Source organism: Notamacropus eugenii, chromosome 1 (assembly GCF_028372415.1).
Source record: "Notamacropus eugenii isolate mMacEug1 chromosome 1, mMacEug1.pri_v2, whole genome shotgun sequence".
Lineage (NCBI taxonomy): Eukaryota > Metazoa > Chordata > Mammalia > Diprotodontia > Macropodidae > Notamacropus > Notamacropus eugenii.
The window spans coordinates 324,322,483-324,339,092 of NC_092872.1; the positions used below are offsets into that span (position 1 = coordinate 324,322,483).

The 16,610-nt window shown below is 36.6% G+C and overlaps 1 protein-coding gene and 1 pseudogene across 6 annotated transcripts in view; both read right to left on the bottom strand.

Annotated features, from left to right (window-relative positions):
• Positions 1-16,610, bottom strand: part of PACS2 (phosphofurin acidic cluster sorting protein 2) — a 193,099-nt gene that overhangs the window by 87,890 nt on the left and 88,599 nt on the right. For 4 of the 6 annotated variants that reach the window (XM_072629676.1, XM_072629678.1, XM_072629680.1 and 1 more), the window contains 3 exons: positions 7,714-7,871; positions 7,080-7,170; positions 6,642-6,707 (listed from right to left, as the gene is read on the bottom strand). In XM_072629676.1, the coding sequence (XP_072485777.1) occupies positions 6,642-6,707; positions 7,080-7,170; positions 7,714-7,871 (315 nt within the window). The remainder of the gene's footprint in view (positions 1-6,641; positions 6,708-7,079; positions 7,171-7,713; positions 7,872-16,610) is intronic. The other 2 variants (XM_072629677.1, XM_072629679.1) reach the window with 1 other exon arrangement.
• LOC140529454 (endophilin-A3 pseudogene) lies at positions 15,393-16,343 on the bottom strand (annotated as a pseudogene).

Sequence of the window (16,610 nt, forward strand, 5' to 3'; positions counted from 1 at the left end):
GTAATTCCGCCTCTTCCCATGAGAAACGTGATGGGAGAGAGATCTCCCCGCCCTCGAGATTGTCCCGGATTGGAGCACACCTAGTTACCTAACAGCACGGTATTGAGATGCAAACTATGCGGCTGAAGGTTAAGTAGGATTGAGGAAGCCTGAAAGCTCTCTTAGCACGTGAGGAGCCAAGAGGACAGTAGGCTCCGCTTTCTTCTTTCCTCTCTCCCCTCCCCCTCTCTCCCGGCTTGTACTTCTATTTCCAAGCCCTTAAGATCCTAGCCTCCTTAGGAAATCTCCCCCTCTTCCTCCTAAGGAAGACCCCCCTGCACTTGTAACCTGGACCCTGAAATAAAGCTCAACCCTTGTTCGACTCTGGAACGTCCTTTCTCTCATATGTGCATCCGGTTTTGGCCAGCCGAAGACCTCGGAGGTGAGGTAAGAAAGACTCGGGTAGCCCAATACAGGCCTCTAGGCTTGGCAGTGAAACTTAAGAACTAAATAAGAAAAGGGGGGAAAAACTATGTCATGCACAGGAGAACATAAGAGAAGATTCAAAATACACAGCAATAAATACCATACTATTTTCCAGTTTTCCCAGCAGTTTTCATCAAATAGTGAGTTCTTATCCCAGAAGCTGGGATCTTTGGGTTTATCAAGTAGTAGATTGCTATAATCATTGACTACTGTGTCTTGTGTATCTAACCTATTCCACTGAACTACCCCTCTATTTCTTAGCCAGGACCAAGTAGCTTTGATGATTGCTGCTTTATAATACAATTTAAGATCTGGGACAGCTAGGCCACCTTCCCAAGCACTTCTTTTCATTAATTTCCTTGATATTCTGGACTTTTGTTCTTCCAAATTAATTCTGATATTATTTTTTCTAGCTCTATAAAATAATTTTTTGGTAGTTTGACTGGTACAGCACTGAATAAGTAAATTAATTTAGGCAGAACTGTCATTTTTATTATATTAGCTGTTCTGGAGATTTTTAAGAAGAAAAAGAGAAGGGATGGTAGAAGGAATATTCAAGTATAGAATGGAGGAAGAAGGCATTACAATAAGAGTATGTGAGAAGTATATACTAACAGAGAAAGGAGTGGCTGAAAAGAGCATCAGTTGAATCTCACCCATCTCAACAGAAAAAGGAGTTGTGAACAGACAAATTTTTTTGTGTAGAAATACATCATATTCAACAGGAAAACAAACTAGAATATGGCTGGGGGCAGGTTTAGAAAAGAGGATAATTGCAGGAAGGGAACAGCTGGCAAGTAAAATAAACTTCTTAATCTTAAAATGGGGATTAAAAAAGAGAAGAGAAGAACAGAATCTTGGGGAATGCCTATCAATTAGGGAATGGTTGAACAAATCGTGATACATGAATTTAGTATAATATTGAACTGTAAAAAAAGAACAAGACAATTTAAGAGACTCCAATTTCCAGGACATTTTAAAGAAAAAACAACTTTGAAAGACCTGAGAACTATCATCTGCAATGATCAATTATATTTCCAAATCAACTGTAATTAAGCATGCTACCCATATCCAGACAGAGCCGTGACAAACTCAAGGCACAAAAAGAAAAATGCATTTTTTAATATGGCCACTGTGTGGATTTTTTTTGCTTGACTATGTTTATTTGTTATGAGGGTTTTTCTTCTTTTTTCTTTCTCTTAATTTTTAATTAGGAGATAGGTTAGTTAAAGTAGAGGATTAGTAAAAGAGATGCCCCACTCCCCCCAAAAGAGGACCATTGAAAAAAAATTTTAAATGCACAGAAGTTAACAGAAGTAATTTCAAAAAGAAGCATGAATAAGTAGGACAGTTTTTAAATAGGTGGAAGTATATATGTTTTTCCAAAAAAGTAAGTGGTATGAATTAAAGATTAAATTTGCTGTACATAATGTTTTTGTGCTGTATATAACTAAGTGCTTTTTGGTTAAGTTCAGAATTAAAAAAAAAAAACATGAAAGATTATGATAAAACAAAGAGATACCACAAGATTGGAGAATGACAAATGATATCCTCATGACAAGAAGGGAGGAAGGAAGAGAACAACCTTGCAACTATAAGTGATTTGATACTGATTTTGATTCCTAGGAAAATTCTAGAATTTATTTCTGAAGAGATGGTTGTTGAATATCTAGAAAAAGGATTAGCAATAACAAAGAGCAGGAATGGCTGAAGTCACGTTATAAGAAGAGTCCATGCTACATTATACTTATGTCCTTTTTTTAATAGAATTATTAAATTGGTTGATGAAGGGAACGTTTAGGAAATAGATTCTAGCAAAGCTAAAATAAAGTATTCCATATTACTTTTATAGAGAAGATGAAGAGATATGAATTTGACAATCATATAATCAGATGAATTTAAAAATGGGTGAACAGCAAGACTCAAGAGAGTCTTGTCAATGTGGTAGAAGGCCTTCAGTACAACATCTCAGAATTTCTTTGCCCAGTGAAAGTTAACACTCATCAATGACTTGGATAAAGACCGAGAAGACATGTTCTCCTCAAACTTTCAGGTAATACAAAGCTCAGAGGGAGAGCTCACAAAGTAAATGATGGCAGAAGGATCTAAAAAGATCTTTACAGGATAGAACATTGAGCTGCATTTAGTAAGATGAATGTCTTGCACTTGCTTTAAAAAAAATCAATTTTACAAGTAGATGATGAAGAAAGCATGAACAGCAAAAAATTATCCTCAAAAAAATCTGAAGATTTTAGTGGACTGCAAGCTCAATATTAGTCAGAACTGTGAAGCAGCAGTTACAAAAATTTAATGCTAAATTGGGTTGCATTAAGAGAGGTACAGCTTTCAGATACAGGAAAGTGATGGTCTCACTATGTTAGACCTCACTCAGAATATAGTATTCACATCTGGGGCAACACAACTTCAGAAGAAAATGATAGGTCTTGAGAAATGTTAAGGGGTCCCCTGAAATTGTCTCCCCTGAGTTGTCGTATTTTCCAGAAACCCTGGACCTGGAGTATGCAAGAGGCTCTGACTGTATCAAGGAAGAAACCCTCCTGGGCTGACATAATTTGCTATTTGCACCTTAAGCTGGACTCCCCGTGTGTCCTTAGGAGTCAAGACAGGCACCTGTCAGTCAGCACCAGAATGGAAAACTGCTTGTACAGCTGAGAGCCTTAAGAGGAGCCTAACAGCTCCCAAGGAAAAAGAATGCTGCTTCTGCCATTTTAATTATTCATGATTTCTCCTCCTCCCCCCTCTCCACTCCCATTTTGGTGGAGATTTTTGTTTCCCTTCCTCTCTTTGTTGAAATTTGATGAATATGCAAGCTTCTGTTTGAATTGTAAACTCTTTGCCCTTTCTTAGGGCTCCACATGCATGTTCATTTCTCTTACAATAAATCTAGCTAAAAAGCAATGTCTCATGGACCTGAGAAATTTTTTTCAGTTAAAAAAAGGAGAGGGACCATCACATCAACTATTAAAGTGATTTTCCTAAAGCACGAGTCTGACCATGTTACCCCATACTCAATAAACTTGAGTGGCTCCCTATCGCCTTCAAGATCATATACAAGAGTCCTCTGTTTGGCATTAATGGTTCTTTGTAAACTAGCCCCCTCTTACATTTCCAGTATTCTTACACCTCATATGGGCAACTGGAGCATAAAAGTTATTTTGTTTCACACGTAACTGAAAGCTTTGTGAAGTAGATGCTGGTATTTACATTAGCATAGAAAAAACACCCACTAATGCAGCCTTCCTGCCTTCTCAGATGTGGTGGATTTATCACTATGTAGTAGGAATTTGTATATTAACCATGGAGAAAAATGGTGACAAGGGTAAGTGTTAGCACTCAACTTAAAAGAACCACAACACAAACCATCCCTGTTTATTCTTGCCCAATATATGAGAAATCTATGTTAAATAAGCCTTCTCTTATAGCCCTTTGATTATGTCAGGCATAGATCATTTAGCTGTGCATCACAACTCACATTTCTGTATGCTGAAATTTTTGTTCAGTTGCTACTTCTTTCAAGCTTTCAGTGATTTCTCCAATCAAAAGTCATCTCTCTTGCCTCACAGTTTTTGTCTAAATTCCTAGCATACCCTTATATTTTACTTATATTTTATTATTCCCAATTAGACCGCAAATTTTGTAGTTCTTGCCAACAGGAACTGTGCTGTGCTTTGTCTTTGTATATTGAGCAACTTGCACATTGTAATTGCTCATAATTGCTTGATCACTTAGTATAAGGCACTATGCAAAGTGCTATAGGTTAAAGAAGATAATATAAGATATGATTCTTCTCAATACTGTGCATGGCATACAGCACTGTAGGGAGTCAGAAGACCAGGGTCTGGTCCCAGCTCTGTCCCTAATATATGCAAATATGAGCAAGTCATTTAGATTCACTGACTTAGTTTTTTTATCTCTAAAGTGGGGATAATAATCTCTTCTTATATACTTTATAAGGTGGCAGTTAAAATCCAAATAAATGATTGATATGCAATTTTAAAGTTGTAAAGTGCTATACAATTAATTATAAGCACTAGTATATTATTATTATTAAAGAGATAAGAAAAGCACAGGTAACATAAAGCATAGGTTGTCAACTAAATCAACAGAGTTCAGTGAAAGGGGAGGTGACATAATAATTAATATTTATATAGACCTTTAAAGTCTGCAAAGTGTTTTATGTATAACATTTTAACTGAATCTTACAGGGAGGTAATACATATACTACCTATTTCATTCCTCTCTACTTGGATTTCTACCTTACTTTTACAACATAGCTCCTCCAGGAAGCCAGTGCTAATCCCTTCTGCCTGCTGAGACCTCACAAAGTACTTTATTTTGCCCCACCTTTCAAGTATTTATCATGTAATTTAGTGTATTTTAGAGTTAGTTATTTTATCAATTAGAATTATAGATTTAGATCCAGGAGTTTCCCCTCATTTTGCACAAAACAAAACTGAGACCCAGAGAATTAGATTGAATGGTTCAAGGTCATATAGGTGGCAATCAGCAGTCAGTATTTCTTGTCACCAACATCGCTCCCCCTCACCCCCTCATGTGGATAAACATTTAAGAGGTTATGGTATGTTGGGCATTGTGCTAAGGGTTAGGGAGACTAAGAAAAGACAAAAGCCATCCTTTCCCTCAAGAATTTATAGGGTTTTTGTTTTTTTTTTAGGAGAAAGACTTCTACCCAAGGCTTCTGCAGAACTCCAAATCTATTCCTTTCCCTGAAGCTAAACTAGAGTACGAACTCATGCTTCTAAAGCTCTCTTCCAGCTACTTAATGAGTGTTCTATTGCCTTTTCCCCAGAAAAATCTAAAGCAACCTTTCCAGCTTTCTCCCCTTACCTCTGCATCATTCTGATCAATTGTCCCAATAGTTCTTAATATAACCTTATATATACCTGGGCAATCAGGAAGATTGTAACTGTGAATAGTCAACTAGAGAAGGGCACACAAGACTAGAGACAGCAGAATTCTAATTGGTTGTTACTTGTATAAAATCCAATAGTACAAGAAGAAAAGCAAAATTGATCCTGAAGGGATTTTAATCCAGAATTTCCTGTCAATGACAAATAAATGAACCACTCAGACATGGAGATCAGAATTGGTGATGGTTTTTTTCAGGCAACCTCATGGAGAAAGTCTTAGGGGAAAGCATGTCACAGCTGATAAAGAACAAAGGCTTTTGTCCCCCGAAGGAGATATTCAGAGGATAAAATAGGCATCTCTGAACAGAAGACTCTCAGACCTTGCACCTTCTCTTCAAATGAAACTCAATACTGGAAAATCCTTTTATTTTACAAGATTGAATCTGTCTTATACTCATCATTAACTCCTCTTCCCTCATACTGGACCCTATGGCTAAAGGGCAGGGCCATGAGCTCAAGGGCCTCTATTTAAGGAGGGTGCCCAGCACAATCTTCTTCCCTTTTCCCACTAGCTACATTGCTTTTGGACTTCTCTGGACTTAGCTGATTTTCAGCTTTCTTTTGTGTATTGTCTTTCCCCATTCAAGTATAAACTCCCAGAGGGCAGAAACTATGTTTTGGTTTTTACTTGCAATTGTATCCCCAGTACTTAGTACAGTAAATGGCAAATACTGGGTGTTTAATAAATGCTTATTTTTTATTATTATCCCTATTTTGCAGATGAGGAAGCTGTGGTTCAGAAAGGATAAGTCACTGGATCATGAACCCAGGTAATAAACACTCTAGGCTGAATGAGAATTCCACTCTGACTTCCAGTCCAGCACTGAAGCTAATGTGGGCTGAGCTGCTTCTCATATTGTAGCACAAAGCCTACAAAAGAGGAGGAATAAGGATTGAGCCCTGAAGGAAAGAGGAGACAGACTTAGATAAGTGGGTAGGGGCAAGAAGGGTGTGTATGTAGTTTACTACAACAAGGTGAAGATCATGAATAGTATGGTTTGGCTAAAGAGATAGCATGATGAGGGAAAATGGGGGAGAAAAGATTGGAAGGTTGGAGGCCAGATTTTGGAAGGAACGTCAGCCTTCTCAAGATCTCTAATCAGGTGATAAGATACATTGAATTTTTGTATACCAGTGGCTCAGCAGGAGGAATACTGGTGTAGAAATAAACAATAGTCAAAGGACTACTAAATGACTAGTAAGGAAAAAATGGTTTGAACTTACATAAGATACAGTGTCAGAAACAATGTCTCCCTGATGCTTCTTTGTCTTTTCAGGCACTTCCATCTGCTTGGAACAAGATAGCAGCAGTCAGAAAAAAAGTCCAAAATGGAGCACTTAATATTTCATGATGAAAGGCATATCAAGGGCTCTAAGACTAATAGAAAAAAATCCATAGAAAAAGTAAGAAAAAGACAGAGAAAGCTACTTAGAACTAGCTAATTTCAAGAAAGTGATCAGGATTAATATTTGTCCAACAGGTTAGGAATAATAAGCTTGTAAGAAGTCATATGACTTCCATATATTAAATGTGATACAATAATTTCCTCTGAGACAGATTTAATTAGACTAAAGGGCCAGAGGCAGGTTTACAGGCTGCAGTTTCTACTTATATAATTGTTACTCATACAAACAACATTTTCCTAAATAATATTTACTTACTGGACTTGATGGTTCCTTATGGCTTCTCATGCTGTGGATGCTGCCAATTTCTGTTTGAGAACTGGAGTGTGATAAACCTTCAAAATACGGCCTACAAAGTTTGAATATAGAAACAGTAATATTATTCACTCAGAGCTTTATTTCAATAATTCAAACAAATCTCACTTGTCCCCAGAAAACCCTGATGAAAAAGAAATTCTCAGCAGATTCCAAATTTAATAGAAAATTGAAGTTGGAGCTTCCAAAGTGAATTAGATTGAGGAGGATCTCAAGTCTGACAACTTTCTCTTGGAGGAAAGCTATTAATAAACAGCATCATAACTGGGACACTCCAGTAAACTCTGTTTAGTGAGACTATATAGTATCCACTTATTCTTAAAATTTTTAAAATAAAACATGATTTAGTGTCAATCTATTTATGGGAAAGGCTACTGAGAGCTCCCTAATAGAAGGAAAAATATGCATGAACTTCCTGTCCAATAGACTTCTTTTGTTCTGAGGATAAAAAGGAAAAATGAGGATGTAACTTAACCAACTTCAAAGGATTAAAAGTACCTAACATTTCTTAGCTCAGTAGATAGGGATGACAAATCTGGTTGGGTTGTAGTGAACCACTGTCTATCAATCTCCTTACCTTAACTTTGGTTTAGGAGTACTGAGGACACTGCCATCATCTTCCATTTCAGCGCTACTGTCACTTGGATTCTCAATATCTAAAGTATCATATAGGAGATCCAAGTCCTCTTCAACTTCTGGGACATGTTCTGCTGGGTCTTGCTCTGAGTCTAGCACCTATATTTAAGAAAGAAGAACATAAATAAAAGAAAGGTCAGATATCATAGTAACAATAAGAAATGTAAGCAAGTGATTTGCTATAGTTGTAAACAAAAGAAACGTCCAAGGTACAATGCTGACTTGTTCTTCAGAAATAAAAAAAAAAAATGCAGAACAAAATTTGATATACAAGTTCTTCTACTAAAGACTTTGCAAACATAGATCAATATGATTTTTAAGTATTTTTTGAAGCAATTCTAATGTAAGTCTATTAAAGCATGAAGGACAAGAGGGAAGGTTACCTATTAAAGAAACAAGATTGGATGTATGTGGAGAGGGGAGGAAAAGAATTATTTATGAATTTAAGCCATACAAAAATATTTTTCTATTCTTACCTTGTTATTTAAATTTTTAAATATATTCTATCCAAGGAACTCTTTTAAAGAAAAGAGCTAAACATGACCAATCAAGTTTCCTTCTACTTATTTCATCTCATAGTAGTGGAAAATAGGAATTAGTCAAATTTTCTAAATGCAGTCTTGAGAGAAGCTGAAGAGTACATGACTTCTCAAATGAACACTCTCATATTTCTTAATTTTCAAGAAATTATTTTCTTCAGTAAGTTGTTGGACTTCCTTTTCCACCAGGCCAATTCCACTATGCAAGGCATTTTTCTCCTCACTGGTTCCTTGGACCACTTTTACTATTCGGCCTAGTCAGTCCCCTAAAGTGTTATTTTTCTCAGCATTCTCCTGTGTCTCCTCCACCAAGCTGTCAAAACATTGCTCATAATTTTCTTGTATCACTGTCATCTCTTCTCTCAATTTTTTCTTCACCTCTCCCACTTGATTTTCAAAATCCTCCCAGAGCTCTTCCATGGCCTGAGACCAATTCACATTTTTCTCAGAGGCTTTGCCTCCATTCTGCCATCTCGGTTTTACCTCTTATTTCTTAATTTTTTTAAAAAGTTAAAAAAAGTTCTCATTTTCAATTTTATTATTTGTTTCTAAAATTCTATTTAAATTCTGTGTTCCAATTTCCTTCCATTCTCCAATAAACTCTCCCACCCACTAAGAAGGCAAACAGTAGGATTATCTCAATCATACCTGTGAAATCAAGGAAAACATATTTCCCTATTCACTGCATTACAAAAAAAGCAAAAAAAAGAAAGAAAGAAAAGAAAGTGAGAAAATTAAACTTTAATTTGCACTCTGAGTTCACCAGATCTTTCTCCAGAGATGGAAAGGGATTTTTCATTGAGAGTTCTTTGGAACTGTCTTAGTTCACTGTATTGATAGCCAAGTCTTTCACAGTTGATCAATATCATAACACTGTTATTATGTGCAATTATCTCTTTGTTCTTTTCATTTCACTTTGTATCAGTTCATATAGGTCTTCCCATGTTTTTCTGAAACTATCCACACTGATATTTCTTATAGCACAATAGTACTCAATCATAATCATATCCCACAATCGTTCAGCCATTTCCCCAATTGATGGCATCCCGAGAATTCTTTGCCGCAACCAAAAGAGCTGATCTAAGTATTTTTGCACATATTCAAGTTTTTCCAAATTGTTCTTTGGGATACAGACCTAGCAGTGGTCAATGGGTATGCAGTTTACTAGTCTTAAGAGCTAGTTCCAAATTGTTCTCCAGAATGGTTGATTCAGTTCACCACTCCACCAGTTCATTAATGTACTTATTTTCTCCCTCATCTCCTCAAGCCTATAATTGCTGAAAGATGTGAGGTGGTACCTCAAAGTTGCCTTAATTTTCATCTCCCTAAGCAATAGAAACTTAGAGCATTTTTTCATTGACTATAAATATCTTTAATTTCTTCTTTTAAAAACTGCCTATTCATATCCTTCAACTATCAGTTGAGGAATGTCTTTTATTTTTATAAACTTGAGTCAGTCCTATACACTTTGAGAAATGAAGTCTTTATAAAAGAAACTTGCTGCAAATTTTTTTTTGAAATTATTGTCTATAGTACTTTTAGCAAAATATAGTCTCCCTGATTATCTCTTTTAATTAGGTCTTTTTTTGCTTTTACTTTGTCTGAGATGATGTTTATGACCCAGGCTTTTTTTTTTTTTTTTACTTCAGCTGAAGTATGTTAGATTCTGTTCCAGCTCTTTAAATGCACATAAGTGGCTTTCTCTTTAAGGTATTTTTCTTATAAACAACATATTGTTGGATTCCAACTTCTGATCCTTTTCGCTATCTGCTTATGCTATGCTCATCCCATTCACACAGTTATGATTACTAATTGTGTATTTTCCTCTATCCCATTTTCTTGTTTCTTCCTCTCTCTTTTTGTCCTGTTCCTCCTTAAAAGTCTATGTTGCCTCTAACTACTGTCTCCCTTAACCTGTCTTTCCTTTTACTATATTCCTTCTTTCTCTCCCTTCCTACTTCCCAATTGAGTAAGTTACATTTCTATACACAATTCAGTATGTACCTAATCTTCTTTGAACCAAAATGAAAGTGAGGTTCAAGCATTGCCTGCCACTACCACACTACCACCATTTCTGACCCCACTATAAAAGCACTTTCTTTTATGTGAGAAATTTTCCCTATTCTACCTCTCCCTTCTCCCAGTGCATCCTTCTTTCTCACCCTTCATTTTTTTTGGAGGTCATTCCAACACAGCTGACTCATGTTTATGCCCTCACAGTCTATGTAAACTCCTTTTTATCTTTTTCAATAAGTTCTTAGGAGTTACATGTATCATCTTTCAATGTAAGAATGTAAAGAATTGAACTTTTAGTTTCTTATGATTTCTCCTTCATGCTTACTTTTTTACTTGTCTTTTGAACCTTTCTGGTCATTTGGGTTAGTCTATTTTTTAAAAGTTAGTTTATTTATTTTATGCTTTTCAACATTCACTTCCAGAAGTTTTTAATTTTCTCCCCCTCCCTCCCCAAGATGGCATGCAATCTGATATAGGTTCTACACATACATTCCTATTAAACACATGTTTGTATTAGCCACATTGCATAGAAGAATTATAATGAATAGGAGAAACTATGAGAAAGAAAACAAAACAAAAAAGAAAATAGTCTGCTTTGCTCTGCATTCTGACTCCATAGATCTTTCTCTGGATGTAGATGGTTTTTTCCATCACAAGGTTGTTTGGAATTGTTTTAGGTCCTTGCATTGCTGAGCAGGGCTAAGTCTATCAAAATCACACACTGTGGCTATTACTATGTACAATGTTTTCCTGGTTCTGCTTACTTCACTCAGCATCAGTTTATTATGTCTTTCCAGGTTTTTCTGAAATCTGCTTGTTCATCATTTTTTATAGCACAATAGTATTCCATTACATTCATATACCACAACTTGTTCAGCCATTCTGGGTTAGTCTATTTTTTAAGGTTTTTTTTAAAGCATTTTTTTGGGTCTCCTTTAGCAAGCTATTGACTCATTCTTCATGATTTTCTTGCATCACTCTCATTTCTCTTTCCAATTTTTATTCTACTCCTCTTACTTGATTTTCAAAATCCTTTTTGAGTTCTTCCATAGCCTGCGACTAATTCACATTTTTCTTGGAGGCTTTGGACGTAGGAATTCTGACTTTGTTGTCTTCTTCTGGTTGTATGTTTTGATCTTCCTTGCCACCAAAGTAAGATTCTACAATCTGGTTTTTTTTCCCCCGCCATCTGCTCATTTTCCAAACCAATTACTTGCCTTTTTAGCTCTTTAAGGTAGGTCTCTGCTTCCACTGTGGATGGTATACTGTTCCAAACTTCAAGGGGTTTGTGCAGCTGTATTCAGAGATATTTCTAGGGACTTGTAAATTTTATGTTCTTCCAAGGTTGTATGATGAAAGGAGAAGTGTTTACTCCTTTCTTATTGACTTCTAAGTTGTCTTTGATGTTTGTGGGTTGAGAAATCTGGAGCCTGCCACAGCTACCAGTGATTCAGTCCCCTGAAGACTGCTCTGGTCCTATCTGTGCTGGCGTGGTCCATGCTGAACCGCACTCTTCTCTCAGATTGGTGCAACAGACCTTTCCTCTCAATTGTCCAGCTTGTCATGGGCTGGAAATTTGTTTCACTGTGTCATTTGTAGGTTCCACTGCTCTAGAAGTTATTTAGAGTCATTTTTTACAGGTATTTGGGAAGGTTTGGGGGACAGCTCAAAGAAGTCCCTGCTTTTACTCTGCCATGTGGGCTCCACCCTCCCATTTTATACTTATCTTGAGTCTGGTGTGTTTGAATGTCAGATCTTCCATTCAACTCTGGTCTTTTAATCAGAAAAGCTTGAAAGTCCTTTATGTCATTAAACAGGCATTCCTTTCTGTAAAGCATTACACTCAGCTTTGCTGGACAGGTTATTCTTGATTGTAATCCTAGATCCTATGCCTTCCTGAATATCATATTTCAAGCTGTTTGCTCTGTTAATATAGAAGCCACTAAATCTTGTGTGATGCCAACTTAGTTCCATTATAATGACTTGTTTCTTTCTGGCTGCTTGAAGTATTTTCTTTCTGTCTGTGAGTTCTGGAATTTGGCTATAATATTCCTGGGAGTTTTCATTTTGGGATCTCTTTTATGAGGTGATTAATGGAATCTTTCAATTTCTATTTTACCTTCTGGTTCTAGGATATCACGGCAGTTTTCCCTGATAATTTCTTGAAACATGATGTCCAGGTCTTTTTTGGATCATGTGTTTCAGCTAGTACAATAATTCTTTAAATTATGCCTCCTGGATCCATTTTCCAGATGAGCTGCTTTTCCAATTACATATTTCATATTTTCTTCAATTTTTTTTTAATTCTTTTGACTTGGCTTTGTTTCTTGATACGTTTCAGAGTCACCAGCTTCCACTTGCCCATTTCTCATTTTTAAAGAATTATTTTTTTCTGTGAAATTTTGTACCTCTTTTTCCATTTGACATATTCTATCTTTTAAGGACTTATTTTCTTCAGTGAATTTTGTGCCTATTTTACCACTGAGTCACTCTGGTATTTTAAGTTGTTATTTTCTTTAGTATTTTTGGTACTACTTTTGCCAAGCTGCCTAATTTTCCTTTCATCTAATTCTTACAATTAAGAATTTCTTGTATCACACGCTTTTCTCAATTTTTCCTCTACCACTCATCACTTTCTTTAACTCTTCCAGAAATTCTTGTTGGGCTTCAGCCCAATTAGTATTTTCTTTTGAGGCTTTCTGGGTAGCTGTTTTCATGTTGTTGTCTTATTCTGAATTTATTTCTTGGTCTTCTCTACCACTGTAAATAGCTTTTTATGTTCAAATTTTCTTTTACTATTGTTTGCTCATTTTCCAACCTATTTCTTGACTTTGAATTTTATGTTAAAACTGGGCTCTGCTAACCTGGGGATGGAGGGGTACTATTGATACCAAGCTTCAGGAATTCTCATACTTTTATTTTCAGAGTTACTTTTGAGGGTCTGCAAATTTTTGGTGCTTCTAAGGTGGTGTGATTCTGGGAGAGGTATGGTTACAGCTCTTTTGGTCTGTGCTCTGGTCTTTACCCAAAAAAGGTGCCTGTTCCCTTGAAGTCACAAGTGCTAGTGCTCCTCTTTGCTTTGGAACTGAGACCAGGGATCCTGCTCCCATGTGAGAGATCACAAGTACTCCTCTCAAGCCTATCATGCATAACTAAATATGGGCAACAGAGTTGTCTTTCAGCACTGGCTGTATTGTCAGGAAAGGGTTCCCTGTAATCTCTTTCTGAGAAGTTGTCTCAACCCCTCATTGTCTCTAGGTTAAGATCTTCCAAAACTGTTGCTGCTGCTGTTTGTGGGATATCTATAGATTGCCACCTCTGTGTAACAGACTTTTCTTTCCTACCTCTTTAAGTATTTTTAGGCTGGAAAAAAGTCTCTTCTCAATCTTTTGTTGGTTCTGCTGCTCCAACATTTGATTTGAGGCACTATTTTAAAGCTGTTTCCAGGGAAATGTTGGGAGAGTCCAGCTGGGTGATAGCTACCCTTAAAATTCATCATTTTGGCTTTGTCCCTATTTCTTAATTTTTAATAGAAGCAGTACTGAATAATTAAAGATCTAACTAACCTACAGATAGGCATCATATGTGTATAAGCATATATGTGTATGTATGTATACACACGTATAATATACATACATGTATATGTCATGTCTATAGGTGTATATGGGAGGAAAGAAGCTTTTATGAAGCAATGAAAAAATAATTTATTGGCATGAGGTTTGAACGGACAATATGTGAAAGTGATCAGGCTTTAAAAAATGTTTCTGAAGAAACTCAATCACCATTGGAGAGGAAACAAATGGTTTAGGTAGGATATGTAACAAGAGGCAATGTTCTATAAATGTTAAGTACTATATTTGGATTCAGAAAGACTTAGGGTCAGATCTTGTCTTTGACACTATGCATATGTGACATGGACAACTCACTTAATCTATCTGAGGTAACTTTCTAAGATTTTTCCATTAAATTACATCCATTGCAATATGCATTGGTAGAGCAAGTCACCAAACCAATGAAGTATCAGATCAATTATGTGTTTGACCAATATGCCATTTTGAATACAATGGAGATTATGTGAAAGGCTTTTATATGAAGTAACGGTGGAAAGGTAAGGAACAAAACTGTGTAAGTCATTAAATACTATGCATAGGCTTTTATAATTTATCTTAGAAGCAAGTGGGAGCAAATTATGACACCTGAGTGTGTGGGGGTGGGGGGAAAAGAATGACATGGTCAGATCTGTATTAGAGAAATATTAACTGGATATCTGAAAAGAGGCAGAAAGGGGAGAGGGAGAGACCAGAGGCCGGAAGGTCAATTAGGAGACTTGGATTTAGCAATTAAGAAATCATCGATAACCTTAGAGTAGGTAGTTTTGGTTAAGAAGTCAGAAGTTAGACTGCAAGAGACTGAAAAGTAACTGGTACTTAAGGTAATGGAAACAATGAGTACAGATGACTGCAGAATTGGGCTGTGAAAGGAAGAACACTTGAGAGAATGATGAGGTCAAGTTTTTTTGTTTTGTTTTGTTTTTTTGCTTTTTCTAATATTTATTAAGCTGGGTCAGTCTTAGTAAAGCTAGAATAGGCTACAATCTGAGGACTGTAGCCTATACAAAAGTATCTTAGAACTCAGGACACCAAACTTTGACTTTTGACTACACAGAATGAGCAATATTTATTAGGCTGTTAACAGATAAGTCACATTTTGACTCAATGACCTCAGTAACTTGGAGATACTGGTTTTCTTAGCTTTGTATTTTATGCTTTTAAGAGTCACTGCACCTAACAGACAATGAAAATCAGCCAAGAGTTTCTGCAATGGATACAATTAAAAAAATGACAACCAAAGAACAGGATCCATATACATCTAACCAGTGGCTTTGAAGAGATAAAAGCAAAAAATGAAAATTGCATTTTCAAGTGGCCAAAAAGGCAATATATTTATACAAATGATATACAAAACTCATTAAAAAAGAACACACATACAAAAGTCATTTTGTTGGTCAAATATGTCAGGGCTTTCACAGAATGTCACACTGAGAGAACACTTGGATGAAATCATTTCACTCACAAACTGAGATCCATAGAGTGACAAACCCAATAAGGCAAAGGCACCAGCACAGAGACATATTAATGCAGAAGAATTTGGATTGCCCCTGGAATATTCCTTCATACCAGTTTTCATCTATTCGACTGGTTAATGTAATGACGTCCCCTTCTTTAATTCCAAGTTCTCCTTCACTTTCAGGAACAAAGTCATAGAGAGCACAACAGCATGGATGATCCAGGAGCAGTGGAGGACCTGAATCTGCTGGAGAATGGAATGAAATTTGATTGTACTCATTGTCAACATTAAAAGTCTTGAATGCAGTCTTTGGCTTCTAAGTGTAATTAGATAAAGTAGTTGATATATGTATTTGTTGCTGTAACTTCCTATGTTGGCAGACTGTTTGTAGTAGTCTAGCATGGCTTCTATAAATACTGCCAACTGGCTAACTTGTTATGTATAATTTTCTAACAAATTAAGCATGCCTTTTCTAGACAACTCCTTTGACTCTTCAAGTTTTCTTACTGCTTTTCATAATTCTTCACCTGGTATCCTAGAAAATAATTTCTTTTTATAATCATAGTCCAAACGGCGGCCTTCCAGCTTTTTCAAGTGATACCCAATCTCTTTTAGATCTTTCTCTTGTAATAACTGCAGTGGATCAATAAAGTTTTGTTTCACACTGATATCAAGAGTCTTTAACTTCTCCCATCAACTTCATCGATTCACCAATATCCAACAATGCTTGGTCAAACACAAAATCTTCTCCAAGCTCTGTTTCATATCGCAGCACAGACTCTCCTAACCCTTCAGGTTGTGGGTATCTTGAGGTTCCCATCTGCCCTGTGATCCTGGACATAGTATTCTGCATTCCTAGCTTCATGCAGGATTTGGCTGAAGAGGATCTATAACTGCTTTATTTAGTTACTTCTGTTGTCTGACTAGCTTTGTGGAACTGCTTTTTCAGTCCAAACATAGACGCTGTGGACCATATTTGGGGCCAGATGGCACCCCGAACTTCCTGGAGAGGAAAGGGGGCACTGGAAGATAGTAGGGCTGAAGAGGAAGACGATGTGGTCCCGGAAACAGAGCAGATGCCCAGGCCAGTGGCCCTTGCCACTCTCTGCCCAACCCCCTGCCTGTCACTCAAGTAAAGGACAGGAACAGGGAGAGGATTCTGGGAACATGGTAGAGTAGGCCAGAAAATTCCAAGCTCTCCAGAATTACCCCACAA